At 53.9% G+C, this 20,487-nt stretch overlaps 1 protein-coding gene across 1 annotated transcript; it reads left to right on the top strand.

Annotated features, from left to right (window-relative positions):
- Window positions 1-2,681: 2,681 nt before the first annotated feature.
- ZNF280D (zinc finger protein 280D) lies at window positions 2,682-19,121 on the top strand. Its single transcript, XM_056866018.1, has 19 exons — window positions 2,682-2,826; window positions 4,247-4,312; window positions 4,414-4,685; window positions 5,956-6,049; window positions 6,508-6,648; window positions 7,719-7,822; window positions 8,744-8,970; window positions 9,756-9,913; window positions 10,680-10,780; window positions 10,884-11,030; window positions 11,420-11,554; window positions 12,467-12,744; window positions 12,998-13,135; window positions 13,240-13,302; window positions 13,855-13,973; window positions 14,069-14,105; window positions 14,835-14,883; window positions 15,864-15,919; window positions 16,826-19,121. Exons 1-19 carry the CDS (start codon window positions 2,682-2,684, stop codon window positions 19,119-19,121), a joined length of 4,626 nt encoding a protein of 1,541 aa, XP_056721996.1.
- The last annotated feature ends 1,366 nt before the right edge of the window (window positions 19,122-20,487 follow it).

Below are 20,487 nucleotides of genomic sequence, written 5' to 3'. Positions count from 1 at the left end.
GTGGTTGTGGGTTCCCTGCATTGTGCAGGGTGGGGTGGGGGTGGACTAGATGGCCCTTGGCGGTCCCCTTCCCCCTCTGTGATTCCAGCCGAGAGGAGGAGCCTGGCCGGGGGGGGGGGAGGCTCCTTCCCCCCTGAGGCCTGCCTGGGAGGAGCTGGGCCGGGGGGGGGCGGTTGGGGGGGTCGGCTCCTCCCCCCGCAGGAGGGGCCTGGCCGAGGGAGGCGGGAGAGCCCCCCGCCACACGACACGCGCCAGCCGCCCCCGCAGGCAGCATCCGGACGTGACGCGTGTGCGGGGCCGCCCGAAGCGCGGCGCCTGAGGGGAAAAGTTGGGGGGGGGGCGGGGGGAGAGAAAGAAGGGCCGGGCCTGGGAGGAGGGAGGAGGAGGAGCCCGCCTGGCCCCGCCCACCCGGCCTTCTCCCGGCAGCCCCCGCGCGCGCGCCTCCCTCCCTCCGCCGCCGCAGCGCACGGTGAGGAGGAGACCCCCCCTCGGCCTGCGGGGAGGGGTTGGGGGGCGCGCGCGGCCGACCTGGGGGGGAGGGAGGGGGGGTCCCGAGCGAGAGCGAGAGAGCGATAAGGGGGAGAGGGGGCGGCGGCGCCATCTTGGCTGGGGGGGCGGCCCGGCCGCGACCCCCGCCTCGGGCCCCTCAGGTGAGGCTAGGGCGCCCTCAGAGGGTCGGCCGCCCGCCCCCCCGGCCCCTCACGCGCCCTCTCCGCGCAGGCCCAGCCGAACTGGGGGGGTGGGGGGGCGAGGATGCTCTGGGGCCGGGAGATGGGGGGGGGGAGAAGCCAGGCCGGCCCTTCGCCGCATCCACACGTGCGGCCCCGCGCAGGCAGGGCCTTGCACGTGTCTTCTCTCCTCTCCCCCTCCATCCCCCGGTACAGCGATAGGGAGACCCCCTCTCCCGCCCAGCCGCCTGGGACCCAGGCCCCCCGGTGGGTGGTTGTGTGTGTGTGGGGGAGCCTCTCCTCGCAGTGGGCCCCCCTGCCCCTCTGGTGAGCCCCCTTCAGAGGGGGTTGGGGGGGCTCCCAGGCCAGCCCTTGGTGCCCCCCCCCGCCTGCTCAGCTCTCCTCCCGCAGCCAGGCAGGAGGGGAGGCCGGCCCGGAGGGGGGGGGCTTGAATGTCCTGGGGGGGGGGCTCCCTTTAAAGCAGGGGCGTCCAATCTTTTGGCTTCCCTGGGCCACATCGGAAGAAGAAGGATAGTCTTGGGCCGCACATAAAACAATACACTGGCAGTCAGAGCGGGTTCCTCGGTGGGACAGGCTTCCTGGGGAGGTGGCAAGGGCTCTCCTTCCCTGGGAGGTTTTGAAGCAGAGGCTGGATGGCCACCTGTCAGCAAGGCTGATGCTATGACCTTGGGCAGATCATAAGAGGGAGGGCACCTTGGCCACCTCCTGGGCATGGAGTAGGGGGGTCACTGGGGGTGTGGGGGGGAGGTACTTGTGAATTCCCTGCATTGTGCAGGGGTTTGGACTAGATGACCCCTGTGGTCTCTTCCAACTCTATGGTTCTATTCTGTAAGGATAGCTGATTCATAATGTTTTAAGTAAGTTTACGATTTTGTGTTGGGCCGCATTCGTAGCCATCCTGGGCCACAGTTTGGACAAGCCTGCTTTAAAGGAAACGCTGCCACTGCCCTTGGGGAAAAGGTGCTCTTCCCCCCCCCCCGCCTCTGGGAGGTGTGCAGCCAAGGCACCCCGGCTCCCACCTCTGGGGAGGGGGTGAGGGAGTGTTGCTCTCGCTGAATAACTTGTGGCCGTGGTGACCAGTTTATTGTACACGCTGCTTCTCGTGTTTCGCGACAGGCGGATGGGGCCACGGCGGCGGGAAAACCCAGGCTTTGCTTCCTGATCTTGCAGCCAGCCTGTGGGGCCACTTCCCTTCCGGTGCTTGTCCTCCATCGAGGTAACGTTAGGTTTGGGAGGTTATCGTTTTTTTGTAGGGGGGAGAGGCCACAGGGCTCCAGTGTTTTGTGCACACACACATGTGCAGGACGGTAACTGAGTTCCCCACAAAACATTTTCCTTGTGCGGCCACACACACTGCAGCCAGTGGGGTTTTTTTAAAGTTGGGACTGTAGCATTCAGTCAACTAGTGGGCTGCATGTGGTGATGTAAAACGTCTTTGCACTCAGTTGATGAGGTTTTTAACGCAAGTCCTGTTACAGACACCTGCCATGTGTGGTCCTTGAGGACATGTAGCGCCTTCCCTCTCACAAGGGTGTGTGTGCCTCTTGTAAGATAGACCCTACGGAGACACGTGTATCCACTCATGCACACGTCATCTGAAAAATCTGATTTTTCTCTGTTGCCAGACTCGTGCAGATTTAGTCAATTACAACTCAGCTGATTGGTCCTCTGTGTGTCAAATAACCTGCATCTTCAGCAGAAGGTTCTCAGGTTGGGGGGCAGAATGCCAGGATAGGTTGCCTCAGTAGATGGCCGATGGCAAAGTTCACATATTTATTGGGGAAATTGCAACAAGCTCCTACAACACTCAGCCTTCCAGCGTCATCTTTGTGAATGTCCGTGGTGATGGCACTCTCTCTTTATCACTCCAAATACACAGATGCACTGTTTGCGTGGAATGTTTCCCTTAAAAAATATGTTGTGGTTGATTCATGGTTGTCTTTTCTACTTTATTAATCCGCCGCTCTTGTTTTTGTATTCTCCAGCGGCACGATGGCGGAACTTTTTATGGAATGTGAAGAGGAGGAGCTTGAACCCTGGCAACAAAAACCGAAGCCAATTGTTGTGGACGATGAGGACGACGACGACGAGCCCATCTTTGTGGGGGAGATTATGAGCTCCAAACCGGCCAATACATGTAAGGTGGAGCCTTGCAGTATTGTGAGGAATTGTGTGTGCCAGATGAAGCTGAGTGTGTGTGTGTATGTGCCGTTCAAAAAGCAGCCCTCTTCTGGAGCTGTCTGTGTACTGTAAATAAATAGGCTTCAAAGGCAGTTTGGCTCCCGGGTGTAATGGTGCTGTGGGTTTGTCCTCCTGAAATTCATGGGAATCCCAGAGCAGATGGGTTGTGCTTTCCCCAGTGGGAGAAAGGAAGAGCCGGCAGATTCCGCCCTAACAGGCTTAGGCTCAAACCCGGATTTCTGGATGGACTCTTCTCCCCTGTCCCTGGGTGGTATCAAGGCCAAGGCATTGAAGGCGCTCGACCAACCTGTTTCCAAAGCATCATCCAGCCGCTGATACCTGCTCTCATGTAGCTGGTAATTTCAAGTTATGCTGGTTAAGTATTTGTAGGTTTGCTAAAAATGCAAAGAAAACACCAGCAGTGTTTAGCTGCAGAAAAGGCCAGTTTAAGGTTTGATTAGTTTTGACCGCTTCGCTGCAGCTTCCCTCCCGCCCAGATCCTTTATTTGAAATGTTCTGTGTGTCAGTTTTAGCAACGTCCTTAATTTAAATGCAGCCACTTGAATTACAAGTTTCCTGCCATGTGGTACTATTAGCAAAAGGTGCCCTCTTGGCACCGCAAGTCCCTGTTTAGTACATTAAGTTCAGAGTTGCAGCTTAACTATCAGTCGACAGAATGATTGTCCCGATAGGTACCCCCCCGGCTGCAGCACGATCCTAGCCATGTTTGCTCACTCCACTGTACCCAGGAGTGCAGCCTGAACTTGGTGCTTGAGATCCAGGCTCCTGAAGGCCCCAGTTGCAGAGAGAGATTCAACTCCTGACATGGAGGGTAGGAGACGGTTCCTGGGAGCCTGAAGACTCCGGGCTTCTGTTTCTTCTTTTATGGGCTTGCTGCATGGAAGGGTAAATCCATGGCTGTAGATACACTGAGTGAGGCACTGAGCAGTTAAAGAGCCCTTCCCGAGCAAAAGTGCACAACATACCTATATGCTCTTTGGCTGACCAGCAGTTGGGTCTTAGTTGCATGAAAGAAAATGACATCATGGTAACCTGAAATGATCTCTGATCCCCCTTTGCATCAGATATTTAATTATGCTGCTTACCAAAGAGAGGTTTGAAGGGAGGGCCTCTTGGGCTTGTTCCTGGTGGCCGTGGAGCAGGCATGTTCTGCTGCTGCTGCTGCTTTTGGAAGTGTAAAGGTTTCCTCTTGTATGCCTTATAGGCTGGCAGACATTTGTATGCTTGGGCTGGTCTCATTTCACAGGGGAAGGTCTCCAGTCGCTCTCCAATAACGTTCATGCGTGTGTCATTTGACTTTCTTCAGTCTGTAGCAGAAATGTCTTACAAACTTGACACCTGTCCCTTTTCAACAGATATATTAAACAGAGTCAACCCCGGCTCGACACGAGTGGCGGTGCAGAATGGGACGCCGAAAAGAGGTAGGGCCCTCTCCATAGGGTGACTTGAAAGCTCTTGCAGGGGTGCGCGGTGGTCTGTTGCAGTAAGACATTCTCATCGGTAATTGTGGCTGCTTTTCCAGGGTTTCAGCCGATGGGCCGTCTTGCAGCAAGCACGCTAGCCGTTCAGCCTCAGCCGCGCGCAGGCAGTCTTTCTGGGACTTTACCTGGCCTGCAGAAGCCCCTTCCCGGAAGCTCGCCGCCACAAGAGGCAGCCAAGCCAAGCGCTGGCATCTCTCAGCCCATTGGCAGATCCGCCCCAACACCATCGAGGAACCTGAACGTGCCGGTCATGGCCCAGTCTCCGGCCAGGCCTGTGGCAACGGTGACCGCACAACCCGTAGCACTCAATCGGGTAGATATTTTCTCTTCTCAGAGGGTTTGGTTTTGTTAGCTGGATGTTACTGAATAGTTTTCATTCACACCTCCCGGGGCTAAACTTTTTGAACTTTGCCTACGTTTGTTAATGTGGCGTTAACATCTGAGCTGGGAACTCCTACGGTTTTAAGAGCAACAGGCTAGTGTTTTTTCATCAGTGAGACAGTCTTGGAAACACGCTGTGCCATATCAGAGGCTTAAAGGTGTTCTTTCCGTTTCTAAAATTTTCACAACAGCATAACAGCTAAATGCGTAGCCTACAGACGCTTTTGTGTGTGGTGTCAAGCACGTTCATGTTCCCGACGGCCAAATCAGACTCAGTTCATTATTGCCACTTCTGCCCTTCTCAGTGGCAGGTAGAAGTACTGTGGCTTTCTCTCATGCTGTCATTATAGTAGAGGACTTGACGCGGGAAATTTGCTGCAAAATCTGTAACTAATTCAGTGCGTGGCTGCTAAAGTTCAACTTAAATCCTAAATTTTATTTATTTATGCTGACTTTATTCTGTTTACCGTTGAGTTCTGTCAACTATTCAGGCAAATGTAACAGTGGACTCAGCAGTGTTTGAGTATTGAATGCTTTAGGCATGCTCTGCTACAGTTTAAGTCTTGAGAACTGGGGTTTTGTTTTAACTTTGGATGCCGCTGGACAAGTCCTTGGAGATGACGATACCTTTGCCCTTGCGCTTTCTGTCCCTTTGTCTTCTCTGGCAGGCTGACCCCTTCAGGCGCCCGGTGAGCCCTAAGGAGTGCCAGTATTTTGCACTGGGGTGGGTGGGCTGCCAACTTGTTCTGTTTCTACCTTTGTATGATGGATGTGCTGTGTTGGAATGGTCGGGGTGGGGGGAGGAGTGCTGTCTTGAGGCCCCGCTTTCCTGAGGAATGCGGCCAAGAGCCAATTCCAGAAGCCCCTTCTTCCTTCAGTCCCAGCTGGCGAGTAGGATTGTAAGATGGTTGGCTGCATCGGCATGGCCAGATCCTGAATCCTGTGGGCAAGGAAGTAGCCATGTCACTTGGGGGGGATTTCGTAGCAGAAATAAGGAGACCTGTTTAATTTGTGACACTACAACTTGCGTCACTAATTATTTTGGATTTTTTAAAAATAAAATAGAGGCTGAGAGCGTGCTTATTGAAAACTGAACTTGAGCCTTTAGAATGAAAAGATCTGGATTTTTTTTAAAAGCGCAATAGCAGAGTTCACCCTTGAAATGCTTTGACTGAGCTAACTGACAAACCCTCCTACCGCAGGTTCCCCCAAGTAATACTTCAAGCCTGGTTTTTGGTTTAAGGCCGAGTTCAGGAGCACCGCAGGGGCCGGGCGGTGCAGCGCTGACGGCAACAGGTACGTGTCACTTAGACATTTCTTGCTTTGGTTGCCCTACGAATACATTTTTTAATGCATGTTAATAAAATCAGGGAGCAGTCACCAAAATCAAAAAGCAACGCAACCAAAATCAAAAGGTGCTTCTCAGCTGGGGAGTTTGCCAGCGCATGAGACTCTTGCGCTCGTAAGAACCCTGTGAAGCCGAGGGCTGCAGGACACTGTCCTTCTGGGCCCCTGAGGAGAGGTCGTGGCTTGAGCCGCCCGGGCGTTGCCAGCGCTATCTGCGGGCTCTTGGGAAAGCAGGTGGTGGGAACGCCTAACTTAAAGAGGATGGAGTTTTTGAGGGCATCCTTATTTTAATGGCTCACGTTGACCCTGAGGAAGGAGGTCTCTGGCTATGGAGTCTTGTGATTCGCTGGGAGACGAGGGGTCAGAGATCTTAGGGGAAACGGAGGTGTCTTTAATTTTAAACTCAGGCTTGTCCAAGCGTCCAGCTCCTTCTGAAGGGAACAGCGTCAGTTCCAAAAAGGCTAAGGCTGAAGAAACAGGTTCCGGGAGTAGCTCACCCGTTTTGCCTTCGGTGAGATCGCCAAATGAGGTGTCGTCACTTCAGAAAGGTAAAAGGCATTGGGAGGGACCCTGCTGCCCCCTGCCATGCGTCCTTTTCATGGAGAACAGAAACAGTCTTAAAATTGGAAAATGAAAAGGCTACATGCATGAGAAGGGCTTCTAAAAAAAGACAAATGGCCGGGGATAGGAGAGCTTAGAATGTGCATATGCAGCCAGCTAGATGCAGAAACCAGTCTGGGTGCAAAGTTCTGGGAAATTGGGACTGTGGTCAGTTGACTCTATTGACCCTGCCTTTGCCCTCTCTTTCCTGCTTACTTAATATGGTTTTCATATGACATCTTGGTATTATGTTGGAAATTTTCTGATGGAAAGTGGGGACCTGCCAGAAACTGATGAAATCATACATGGGCGCGGAGAAAGTGGACAGAGATAACTTCTCCCACTACCCAAATACTGGAGCTTGGGGCCACCCAACCAAGTTGGTGGTCAGCAGGTACTGGATGGACCCAAAGAAATACTCCTTTACTCAGCGAGCGATCAAAATGTGACATTCGCTGCTAGAAGACACAGGGGTGGCTTTAAAAAGGGGTTGGAGAGATTCACGGGGGAGAGGAGAGGCCCATCAGAAGCTACTAGCCAAGGGAACCTCCCCATCCAGGGGCAGCCTACCTGTGGGTCCCACTGTGCAAGGCAGGGTGCTGGACTAGATGGACCCTCCCTGGTCTGATACAGCAGGGCTCTTCTGATGTTTTATGTTCTCACCAGTGCTGGGAGGCAGCAGCGGCGGAGGGACCCGGCCTCACTATGCCCCGTCTGTCTGGACCCCCAGCGCAACTGTGTGGCCACTGTGTGAACAGGATGCCGGACGAGATGGGCCGCTCGTCTGATCCAGCAGGGCTCTTCCTATGGGATGGACATTTGATCATTTGTGTGATTTTAAACAAAGGGGGTTTGTTACCAGTAATGCTGGTGTGTTTACATCTGTTTTTGTTATCAATGTGGAGCTCGTCAGAAGTACGCAGATGGAAGCTGATGAATGAACAGTGAGCCATCTGAAGAGAGCTTCCCTTTGGCTGCGATGGGCCCCCTTCTCACGCTGCATGTCTTGCCTTTGCAGGGATGGCCTCCGGCAACACTAAGAATGGAGCCCCTTTCCCACAGGCCTGTCCCAAGTGTAATATTCATTTCAACCTTTTGGATCCCTTGAAAAACCATATGAAGGTACAAGTGTGTTTTTTTTTGTAGCAAGATGTAATTGTCAATGTGAACAAGGCACGGTCACCAGGGATACTTGCGCTTGTGGTCTCAATCGTGTCGTGGCTTTTGGCCAAGCTGCCCCCGTGCTGAGGCTTTTGGGTGTTCTTTATGTTCAGAAGTAAAAAGCAGCTCAGTATCAGGAGAACAGGAAAGTGCTGGTTTTCCTCTGCATCAAGCAGCTTCTGGGTTTGCACAGGTCTTGCTCTTTCTAGAATGTGTTCATGTTTTCCCTAGCCCTGGATAAATACCGTTTTGAATGAAAGATCATTGAGATCAAGTGTAGCATTTTTTGTCTGGTCTGTGTCCAGCTTAGAAAATATGTATGAAATTCAGCCGCCCGACAGAGCCGTGAGTTACATACACAGTTGAGAAGAAATCTGAAGTAATGTGTGTTTGTTCTGTGTGTCATTTTATGAAGAAATCATACCCGTCAGCTCCAATTTAATTGTCAACATACCACCTTGTACATATATCCCACTGAGATAAAAGATGATACCTATCTTGGCCAGTGCTAGAAAATGCACAGAGAGCAGAATGTAAATTTTTATGATTGCTAGCGGATTTGGGACTCCTGTTGGTATTTGCGCTGGCCGAGAACCACAAGGGCGAGTGTTGTTGGTGACCATGCCTTGTTCACATTTACAAGAAGAAGCAACCCCGTTCTAGGCGGGGGTGCTGGGAAGCCCGTCCCTTGAAGCCTGCGGCGCTTGCTTTGGTATTTATTCACCTGCTTCCCAGGGTGGTTCATGTATCTGTTGTGTGGTCAAATGCCAGGTATCAAGGGGGAAGTTATAGAAGTACGTTAGTTAAACTCGATGTGGACGGTAGCTTGGCACAGCCTTCTGGCGATTGTCCAAAGAGTGTTTCTGCTGGTGGTTCTTGCAGTATTGCTGTCCAGACCTGGGCCACTCCTATCAGGGCGCCTCCACAGCAGACTCTTCAGGTGCGTCGGCTAAGATGGCTGAATCGGAGAGAGGGAAGCTGATCATGCTGGTGAATGACTTCTACTACGGCAACTACGAGGGCAACGTCCAGCAGGTGAATCAGGAGCAGAAGACGCACACCACCTTCAAGTGCGCCAGCTGTATGAAGCTCCTCAAGAACAACATACGGTATGGAGGCGCCTTTCCTGGGCGTGCCTTTTCCCTCGGCCCAGAAGGAAATCTGGGAGCGTGGCGCTGCCAGCTGGCACTTCATCATCATCAGCCTTTAATGGGCATAGTTGGCTGGCACTTCTGAGTGGCCTCCTGATGGGGAGCCTGCTCTGCAGCCTCTTCGGAATTGGTGCCCTCCCAGTTCAAGCAGTCTGATGCTGGCAGCTTTTAGGAATCCCTTTGGAAAGGGAGGGGAAATTTCCTTGCCTGTGAGAGAGGGCACTGCCTGTCCTTTTCTCCTCCCCCTCCCGAGGGAATGGCCCTATTTAGGCTTTTAAAATCCCTCTTCAGGTAATCCACCTGCAAGGGGTAATGTTGATAGCCACATATTTTAAAGTTTCCTTTTCTTTGCCACCTTGGGTTGTAAAGCGAGCCTCTCCCAGCACTGACAGTGGTGCCCCTCAGTCTCCTGGCTCCTTCTGGCGTGGTGTAGTGGTTATGAGCGGTGGTTTGGAGCAGTGGACTCTGATCTGGAGAACCGGGTTTGATTCCCCACTCCTCCACATGAGCGGCGGAGGCTAATCTGGTGAACTGGGTTTGCTTCCCCACCCCTACACAAGAAGCCAGTTGGGTGACCTTGGGCAAGTCACAGTTCTATTATGCACTCTCTCTGCCCCACCTACCTCACAGGGTGTCTGTTGTGGGGAAGGGAAGGAAATTGTAAGCCGGTATGATTCTCCTTTAAGCGGCAGAGAAAGTCGGCATATAAAACCCAACTCTTCTTCTTCTTCTGTCCCTCTCAGGTTCATGAACCACATGAAGCACCACCTGGAGCTGGAGAAGCAGAACAGCGAGAGCTGGGAGAGCCACACCACCTGCCAGCACTGCTACCGCCAGTTCCCCACCCCCTTCCAGCTGCAGTGCCACATCGAGAGCACCCACACCCCTTACGAGTCATCCAGTGAGTGCCCCAATGAATGAGTGGATGGATGAGTGGACAAATGAAGGTGGCTCAGCTCTCCCCGGGGTCTCCTTCTGCCTGGGGGCTCAGTTTCCCTCTCCTGGGGTGGGTGGCTCCCAACCCTTGGTGCGCAAGGCCAGGAATAAGGGGCAAGCTTGCCGGAGCGGCTGCTGCTTGAGGAGCTGACTCCACTCCCTGCGGAGGCCCGTGGCCGAGGGAGCCTTCCAGTCTGTCCAGAAGGTGCCTCAAGGCACGCTTTGTGTCTTTCCCGGAAGAGTTTTCCGCAGGAGCTGGCACTGATGCGCTGCTATAATGGAATAAACGAAAAGGGGAAGAACTCAACCTAAACTCAATTGATGCTCTGCTCCCCACCCAAGAGAGTTTAGTTCTAAGATCAGTGGCTTTCCACGGCAGAGTTGGTTCCTCCTCTTTGGACCCTCCCCCAACTGACGGGGACCCTCCCCTCCCAACCCCCTGCCGCCGCAGCGCATACACTCCTCCAGCCTCAGAATGCCCTTTCCCGGGTGGGGCTGGGGAGCACCTTTGACTGTCAGCGTCTTCTGCTGCTGGCACTTTGCAGGATCCGCAGTCTCTGACTGCTTGAAAACGGTTTGGTTTCTTCTTATGAGTGAAACTTGGGTGGGGTGTGTGTGGGACCGTTTAATGAAATGTTGACGACCTGTTCGTCAAAGAGCCTGATAAAATGGTGAGATCTGCCCTGTTCCATCGCTTTTAAATTTTGTTTTTGGGTTTTGTTTTTCTCCAGCCATATGTAGAATATGCGAATTATCCTTTGAATCGGAGCAAATTCTCTTGCAACATATGAAGGACAATCACAAGCCCGGGGAAATGCCCTACGTCTGTCAGGTACCTCCCGGCGTTGTTTTTTTTTTTGTGTGTGTGTGTACACTGAAAGCGTGGTGCTCTTTGGGGAGCGTTTACAAGCCAGCCTGTGTCCCCCCGTGTGCAGGTGTGCAATTACAGATCGTCGGCCTTTTCAGACGTGGAGAAACACTTCCGAGCCGTCCACGAGAACACGAAGAACTTGCTCTGCCCCTTTTGCCTTAAAGTCATTAAAATCGGGGCCCCATACATGCACCACTACATGAGGCACCAGGTAACGACTCTTCCTTCTCGGCCTTATGTGCCAGGGGGAGTGGCTGGGGGGGGTCTCTGGTCTCCCTCCCCGAGCCTTGATGAAGGGCCGTGATCCAGCTTAAATCTGCCAAAGCTGGTACTCTGAGCAGTTCCTGGTCTCCGCTGGCCGGGTGGCTTCAGCGGGCCTGAGTGGCTGGGCGGGGGGGGGGGGGGGCGGGCTGTGCCTTGGCAGGAGGACTGTGTTACGCTCCCAGATCTGGGGCTTTTATGCCCGGAGGCCCGGCGACCGCTTGCTCACAGCCACGGTGTGGGGAGCTCCTTCCTTGAGATCTGTGCTCAGTCTGGCACGAGAGCTGCAGTTCATCAGCCAGTTTGAAGTTAACGACAGACTGTCTTACGTTTTCAAAGAAAAAAGGAGTGCATCGCTGTACCAAGTGCAGACTCCAGTTCCTGACTTGCAAAGAGAAAATGGACCATAAGTCTCAGCACCACCGGACGTTTAGGAAACCTCCTCAGCTGGAAGGCTTGCCTCCAGGAACCAAAGTAATCTCAAACACCCTATCCTTGCACTTGTGAAAAATGGTCAAAGGTCGTGAGAAGTTGGGAGGGGGGAGCTGCACGTGTATGACCAGGCCTAACCCCCTGCTGACCGCCCCCCCCCTGGAACTTCCGGTGGGGCTGTCGTGTGTCGTGATAACCAGTTGGCTCTGTCGGCTCACCTGGGATTTGGTTGTGCTGGGGCCGGGCTTGCCACAACCCCAGGCCCCTCTGAGAATCCCTGGCCAGAGAGCCCATTGCCGCGATTCTCAAATGCCGGCCAGCCTCCTTGTTTGAGAAGCCGGTTTCCGGCAGGAGAGCATGGCCCCTCATGACTGCAGTTTCATGAGAAAGAAGAGTCCATAAAGTTGTTCTAGGAATCTGTTTGAATTTGAGGGGGGGCTTAGAAAACTGGTCAGCATGTTTTCCAGGAGACCTGTGAAAATCCAGCACTGTTTAGAAGCAGGCTCAGGATGAGATCTGCAGGGGAAATAGGACTTTAACTGACAGTCACTGACAGGTGAAATTTCATCCTATGGTGTTCTTGTGTGCCATCACTTCTTGGGGGATGGTGGTGTAAATAAACAGAACAGTTTTCTTTTCCCCACCGTGTCCTTTTGGGGTCCATTCCCAACGGAGAGGTTGCAGCCCTTCTTCATCCCTGTCATGGAGGCAGGTGCCTGGGGCTGTACCTGGGGCTGCTTTGCTTTGCTGGTGGAGAAGGCGGGGCTGGCAGAGCCTGGAGCCCCCCCCCCCCCGCTGTGGCCACGCTGCTGGCCGGGTGGCCCAGAGCTGCTTTGTCTGCTGCGGCTGGGCCCCCCCTGCGCCTGCACGCGAGCTCAGGTCTGTGCAGCAAGAGAGACGGCGGCCTTCCTCTTTTGGAGAGTGGCTGACGGGGGTCCTGCATTCTAATCCTAGGTGACTATCAGAGCTTCCCTGGGATCCATTCCGCCAGGGTCAGCGGCCACCCCTTTGGTCGGCACCAGCACCTCCACTTTGCCGATGTCCCCCAATGTTAAAACGACAAACACTAAAAACTACAGTAAGCTGAATGTCACTAAAGCGAAGCCCAAACTGAAGCCATGGGGCGCTCAGAAGAGGCAGAGCCCTGGGCTCAGCAGCCTCAGCAGCGACAGCAGCAGCAGCAGCAACAAAAAGAACAATAAGATTGCAAACACAGCATTAAGTAGCCTCAGGTAAATCTTCTGATCGTTTTCCCCGGGGGGGAGGGGGAGTCAGCCCAAATGCCGTCCAGACAGGGCTTCTGGAAAGTCACCCGTGGAGGAGGGGGGTGATTCCTGCCGAGGGACCTCTAGAGTGGGATTGGCGGCCAGGCATCTTGGGATCCCACCGGCTGTGAGTGCAAGGAAGCAGATGTTCCTAGGATTCTTTCGTGGGCTTGAACCAAGTGGTCCGGCTCTTGGTGTTCACGTTCTTCTCCTCCGACAGATGTCCAGACATCCAGAAGTGCATCGAGTGTTCTGCGGACATCCGCACGTTCGCCAGCCACTTCCCTGCTTATGTGCACTGCAGTTTGTGCCGCTACGGCACGAGCTGCAGCAAAGCCTACGTGAACCACATGATGAGGTAGGGCGCTGGCGAGGAGAGGCTGCGGGGTGCTGCTCGGTTGACTGGGGGGCTGGCTCTCCTTCCTGCAGGCGTCGGCTCAGAAGTCTTGCCTTTTCTTACAGTTTCCACAGCGCCCGTCAAAATAAACGGTTTTGGATTTATAAAGCTCATTCTGAAGAACTGAGGTAACCCTCTCCCCATCTTCCCCCTTGTGGTGTGCATTTTGGGCAACCCGGTTGCTGTTGTGTTGGGTTTTAGAACACATGAAGGTATAACTTGACTGTCAGAGCAGGACTTCATGCTTGAAACAAGACCCAAAACCTCTCTCTATGGCCGTCCTCAGGTGCGATTCCCACCCCCCCGCCCTTTGGTTGAGTTTTGCTTTTTGGCCCTTGTGGCGGCTTTGAAATGCCTTGTGGTGAGGGTGCTCCATTCAGACTGGTAGCAGTGCCACGAAACGCCTCTGGAGAAGGGGGGGGGGCACAGATACCTTTGCGTAGCAACAAGGAGCGCTGCCTTTCCCTTGGTTCTTTCCAGAATCAGAGCAATTGCTTGATGGTTTGTGTGTTTATCATGGCCTTTTAATAAAGTGCATGGAAAGGGAGGGGGCGCATCATGAAGTGTGCGCTTCTGTGAGCTGGTAGCTCATGCTCTGGACCGCACTAGTAGGAGAGAACCTTTGGTAACCTATTCTGCCTTGTACTCATAGACTTGTACTCTTTTTTCCCCCCTCTTAGGGGCATGACTACTGTTTGTCTGAACTGTGATTTCGTAATGGATGATTCAGGCTTCGATAAGATGGCTGCACACTTGAACGAAAGCCGGTCTCACAGGTGCCAGGTCATTGTGGAGAAGGGTGCGTAGGCGTCCCGTGTACACGTGGTGTGACTTTCAAGGGCTGGTCATGCTGGGCTGTTCCTAACAGGAAACTGTTCTCTTTTTTCATTGCAGCTTCCTCAAAGGATGTTGCTACTGAAGACCTTCCTGAGTAAGTGGCTTTTTTTTTTAATTAGCAGTTGAATCAATGAAGTGTGCGTGTGGGTTCTCTGCTTCTGCTGATGTCTATTCCAGGCCTTAAAAAGCAAACTTCACGGTACTGCTGGTCCCAAATACAAAGATGTACATATCAAGCTGTTTGAAAGACAGGTATAAAAGGGCCTAGTTTCAAAGAAGTAGGTCTGCCTGTACCCAAGGGAGCTTTGGATTTTTTGAACCGCACACCCACCCACCCCACCGCTTAGGGTTGATGTGATGATAGAACAGAGGAGAGGACAAGGATGTCAGCCGCTTTGGGTCCACACTGGGGAGAACGGCAGGATAGAAATAAAGTCAGTAAGATTCAATGTTTCTTGTAATGCTGCCTCAGCAAAGAAGATTCAGCCAGCATCAGTTTCTTAGAGAAGATAACTCAAATGGCCTCCTAAAGGCCAGCTTGCAGGGCCTGACTGGAGACCCGAGTCAAGCTCTTTCCGTGTCAGTGGGGCAATAACGAACGGGGCTGGCCTCAGGAGGTGCCAGGGGAGGGACAGTGGGAAGAGAAGGTGTCCTTGTGGAAAGATCACAAGGCTGCTGGGGGGGGGAGGGAGGGAACACCGGGGTTGTGTGGCTTATTCTTCGTCAAAACATCAGTTGGAAGCTCCTGTGAGCCCAACCGCGTGTCTGCTTAGATGCTGATGATCTGCTCTCTGAAAATCCTGCCTTTTATTCCCTTCTTCAGCCAGACGAACAACACATCCTTAAGTAAGGAAGGTGAAGACAAATCCCAGGTGAAGTCTTTTTTCTGCATCCTCACTCTTCCAGCACACGTCAAAGTGTGTGGGTTTTTTTGAGCCGTCAAGTCATAACTGACTTACGGTGACCCCTCATGGGGTTTTCAAGGCAAGAGATGTTCAGAGGTGGTTTGCCATTGCCTGGCTCCACGTCACAACCCTGGTATTCCTTGGAAGTCTCCCATCCAGTGACTAACCAGGGCTGACGCTGCTTCGGAGATCTGATGAGATCGGGCTAGCCTGGGGCTGGCCAGGGCTTAGAAGTGTGTGCGTAGGTGTTAATTTTATTGCTGGACCACATCATCACCCCCCCCCCACCCCCTGGTGGTCTGCAGCCTTTCCTGCTTTAGGTACCAAGTCCTAAACCTGTCACGTGCCCGGTGGGCTTGTAAACCCGGCTGAAAGGCCCTGCCGCTGTTCTCCCAGGAGGCTTCTCTCACGTTGGTCCAGCTTGTGCTGCTGGCCAGCCCTGTGACCTTTGACCTGGAAGAGAAAAGGGCATTTCCCAACTCTGTCTGCAGATTAGCCCCGCCCTCCTTGAGAGATGGCCCCAATCCCACCACCTTGGAGGAGGCTGGCCTTGTGCCGCTATGCCTGAAGAAGTCCCTGGAGGAGGGAAATGGGCCACTGTGAGCCCTGCTGACGGGGGAGGCTGCTCTCCGAATGGCAGTGTTGCCCTGCTGGGTTTCTTCCTGCCCTCCCGCCTCTTGAGCCCAGCTGTTCCCCCTGCCCTCCCTCCCTGCCACAGTCTCTCGGCGGGTGTCATCTCGAGCCCTGCCTTCTGGTTGCCCACCAGGCTTAGAACTGCATTGCTTGGAGGGGGGGGCTCCTCCTCTCCTCGCCCTGTGCCTGAGCTTTTGCTGGAGGCCTTCGCAAGTGCCTAGACAGGCGTGGCGGAAGAGCTGCCGCAAGCACCTGGCTGTGCCTCTGCCTGAAGCCGCTGTGCGTGAAAGTGTTTGTTTTGCTCTGCCTTTCAGGTCCTTTCCAGGCCCGTGACCCCGGAAGGGCACGAAGGAACTTCGGCTCCTGGGAGGTAAGTCTAAGGACGCCGGAGAGGACCTTGTGTCACAGTCTGGGCTGGTGCGAGGAGGGCTTGCCCGCTCTCTGGAGGTGGAAGGCTTCTCCCGCCCCTTTGCAAGGGGAGGTTCGTTTCCTTCCCAGCAGCCCCGACTCGTAGAGGGGATAAAAGTGTGGTTAGGAATCCCTGGCTGGTGAGGGGAGGAGGGGGCACAGAAGTCCAGCATGGGACCAAGTTGGTGCTTGAACTGAATCTCAGGGTGGCCGTGTGTGTGGCCTGGGGGTGTCTTTTTACAGCACACGTCTCCAGGGCCGGGCAGTTTAGTTGATCAGTACTCCAGTGTGCTGGATTGGACCTTGAGGCCCATCAGCATCAGCGATGTCTTGCCAGAGTGGGCCAGCCAGCGATCTCTGCACCGCAGTGGGCCAGTGCTGGCCATCCACTCCAAGAGGTGGCTGCTCCGTGCCCTCCGGGACTGATTTGGGGGGCTCTGCGGAGAAGTCATCACTCCTGAATTATTTTTTTCTGCATATCTGTGGCATCTGCTGGCCTTTCCAGGTCAACCCTAAGCTCCCCCACACACAGTTCCAGTGAGTGCCTTAAAGCTGTATCCATCCACAATTTGAGACCTTCATTCCTGGGATGTAAATAGCCATAAGTAGGAGGGAGGGAGCCATTCTGGGTCATCCTCTTCTGCCCCTAAAAAGGGTGCGTCTGCCGTGCCTCAGGCTTCCTTGGTGATGCGCTCTGAGAATGAGTCCGTGGGACTTGAGTCCTCATTGTTTACAACAGAGGGGAAGTCCCATGTTTTCGGGTCTTCAGGAAGTCGCAAACATCCGGCACAGAATTTTCCTAAGCATTGTTGGAGCAGACCCCAGGATATTTTATGATGCAATCAACTGTTTGCTTTGCCTTTTACAGCTCAGAAATGAAAAGCTCTGCAGAAGGAACAGATAAGGACCCACTTGGTCAAGGGGAAGAAACTTCTTCAGCTGATAAAGGGGAAGAAAAGGCGTCTCTCCCAAGTCAAGGTGACTCTTCCAGCCCGGCATCCTCGGCGCCTTCAAAAGACCCCCCGGAAGAAGGAGGCGAAGGCGGCCTTGGAGGTGACCTGGCTGAAGGCTTGGCGATGGCTGGGAGTGAAGAGGTGGCACCTCCTTCAGCTCTTGGGCCCTCCTCTGGCCTAGGAGACCAGGCCTCCTCAGAAGACTCCTCAGAAAGTGGAGAGATGGAGCAGAGTGGAAATCAGCTGGCTGAAGGGGCTGTAGCTGCCGAGGGTGGAGAAAACCCACCTCCTTCCATTTTAGAACGCTCTTCTGGTCCAGGATTGTCAGACTGCTTAGAAGACCCAAGAGAGATTCCAGAAGAAGGAAGCCTTATTATACGTCCCCTGGCTGAAGGGGCTGTAGCTGCTGAGGATGGAGAAAACCCACCTCCTTCTGTTTTAGACCACCCTTCTGGTCCAGGATTGTCAGACTGCTCAGAAGACCCAAGAGAGACTCCAGAAGAAGGAAGCCTTATTATACGTCCCCTGGCTGAAGGGGCTGTAGCTGCTGAGGATGGAGAAAACCCACCTCGTTCCGTTTTAGACCACCTTTCTGGTCCAGGATTGTCAGACTGCTCAGAAGACCCAAGGGAGACTCCAGAAGAAGGAAGCCTTATAATACGTCCCCTGGCTGAAGAGGCTGTAGCTGCTGAGGATGGAGAAAACCCACCTCCTTCCGTTTTAGACCACCTTTCTGGTCCAGGATTGTCAGACTGCTCAGAAGACCCAAGGGAGACTCCAGAAGAAGGAAGCCTTATAATACGTCCCCTGGCTGAAGGGGCTTTAGCTGCTGAGGATGGAGAAAACCCACCTCCTTCCGTTTTAGACCACCTTTCTGGTCCAGGATTGTCAGACTGCTCAGAAGACCCAAGGGAGACTCCAGAAGAAGGAAGCCTTATAGATCCCTTGGCTGAAGGGGCTGTAGCTGCTGAGGATGGAGAAAACCCACCTCCTTCTGTTTTAGACCACCCTTCTGGTCCAGGATTGTCAGACTGCTCAGAAGACCCAAGAGAGACTCCAGAAGAAAGAAGCCTTACAGATCCCTTGGCTGAAGGGGCTGTAGCTGCTGAGGGTGGAGAAAACCCACCTCCTTCCGTTCCAGGGCACTCCACCAGTCCTGGACTGGCAGCCCGTGCAGAGGACCTCGAAGCGTCTGCAGGAGAAGGCAACGCAGGCAGCCGTGAGGATCAGGTTGCTGAAAGCTCCACCGTCGATGAATGTGAAGGAAACACATCAGTGGTAGAACACTCCTCTGGCCTGGCACTGTCAGCCTGCTCAGAAGACCTGGGAGCCTCTGCAGAGGAGACCCCGTGCTTTGGAAGTCCGATGGACGAAGATTGTGCCGCTGCTCCGTGTGCAGAGAACGTGGCTCCTGCTCTAGATTCCTCCTCTAGTCCCGGACTGTCGGTTTGTTCAGAGGACTCCAGAAAGACTGCGGAAGAAAACCAAGGAGACAATCCGGAAGGAGAGGTTAAGGAAACGTCGGCAGTTGCAGAGTGCTCAGACCAGATGTCTGCACTCCTGCTAGGCTCCTCGGACGCAAGGGTCCCAGCTCCTTTAAAAGGTTCAGCAGAAGCAGCAGCCAAGGGCAGCCCAGGAAACCAGGCGGCGGCGGCAGCTCCTGGTGAGGAGAGTTCACCTGCACCGTCTGCAGGAGACGGCTCCTGTCCGGTGGTCCAGCCCTGTTCTGTGGAGCCCTCGCATAATAAAGGGGCCGAATGTGATGATTCAGCGACTGGGGATCATGCAGGTGAGAAAATCTCCCAACAGCCCACAGGAGAGGACACCGGCCCAGGCTCAGAGGACCGGCAGCAGCAGCAAGAGTCCGATTTGGAGGAGGCCGGACTCGAAGAGGTGGACGCAGACTCCGCCAGCCAGCCCCCTGACAGCGACGTCAGTTTTGAGCAGTTCCTGAGGCGCAGAGGTGAGCCAGAGTCGGCCAGCTCGGACGTGAGCGAGCAAGGCAGCGTCCACCTGGAGCCCCTGACTCCATCGGAAGTGCTGGAGCACGAGGCGACAGAGATCCTCCAGAAAGGTGGCTCGGTGGCATCTTCAGCCAAGGCGTCGGGGCCGGGCTGTGAGCCGGCGGAGGCTGGTGCCTCTGGAGAGGGCAGTCCTGCCCACGGGGAAGCGGCGGCAAGCCCTGCCCAGGAAAGTGAGGACGCCAGCTGAAGCCGAGCCAGCGGCACCGGCCTGGGGGCCACGCAGAGGCCTGGCGGGGAACCAGCGGCTGGCTGCCTGCCCTTCACGGACACCGTCCATGAAAGCTGAAGAGACCTCGGAGACGGTTGAAAGTTATGGGTCACAGCTGAAATAGGTAGGCCCCGTGATATCAAAGGTGCGCACTGGAACTGGGCAGGCTGCCCGCCATAAGCTCACCTGTGAGGCCAGGAGGAAAACATTTGAGATTTATTTATTCTGCTCCAAGTAAATTCCCCGTAGACCCGTGTTGTTTGTTAGTAGTTCCGGAGTGGTTGTGCTCCATGCAGGACTCTTGGCCTCTGTCAGTGTGGAGAAAGATTAATTCTGGATGGGATGTTGCAACCCTGCCCCGTGGGAGCCGGGGGTGGGGTGGGGTGGGGAGGGCTGGCTGTGGTTGTCTGCCCCTCCGGATTGGTGTGATGTGCAGAGGATGTCGGCTGACCTAAAACTTTCAGTGAAAGTGGAATTATTGTGAGACACACCTGCTGGGTTTCCCAGTGTGCCAGCTGGGCGGGAAATCTGACACACTCTTGGTTATAAACGCTGGTGTTCCTCGGCCTGCGTCTTTGAGGTTTGTGACTGAAATATTTTTATCAGCCGCAGACCCCCAAAAAGCCCCAAGCTGACTTTGAAAGGAAAAAGTATAGAGAACTGAACTGGAAATACACCAAACTGTTACACAAACAAAAAAACCAGGGCCATCCAAAGCAAGTCTTGAAACATTCATTGTTGGGGGGGGGCGGGTTTGGCATGGAAAATTTTTTGATACGTAGTTAGGTGAAGGAATGCATCCAATGATTTAACGTTAGCTTGTGTTTAAGTATTATCATGCCTAATGAAATCACTTTGGATCTTTCAGAAAGTTCTTTTGACTTGTTCGTTTTTGGTTTTTAATGAACATTAAATGTTTTGAACATCCGTTAAGACCCTGAGATGTACATATTTTGGAGTAAATATTTGCAAGAAAATGTGACCTATTCTGCTGTTCATGTGTTTCCTTGTAAAGTATTCTGCTGGTCTGTGCTGGGGGAGAATTGTCCCAACTGCTCAGGCATCCATTTTGACAGGTTCAGGTGGGACATGCAGAGGGAGAGTATTCCGTCCGTGTCCCCCCACCCCACCCCGCTTTTTGGCAAGGGGAGTTCTTCAGAGCCAAGGGGCTTCCCTGCTTTGAAGCTACCTCCTCTGAGAGAGAGAGAGAGAGCACACGGGTGTGTTGCCTTTAAGACTGCCTGCCCAGGCTTAAGAAAACTCTGCGTGGTGTCACAAGATGGTTTTCTCAGCCTTCTCCCTGATGTTCTAGATCGCTGCATGCAGGGAGAAACCATTAAACACG

Source organism: Euleptes europaea, chromosome 20 (genome assembly GCF_029931775.1).
Source record: "Euleptes europaea isolate rEulEur1 chromosome 20, rEulEur1.hap1, whole genome shotgun sequence".
NCBI classification, from domain to species: domain Eukaryota; kingdom Metazoa; phylum Chordata; class Lepidosauria; order Squamata; family Sphaerodactylidae; genus Euleptes; species Euleptes europaea.
This window is presented reverse-complemented; position numbering and strand designations above follow the sequence as displayed.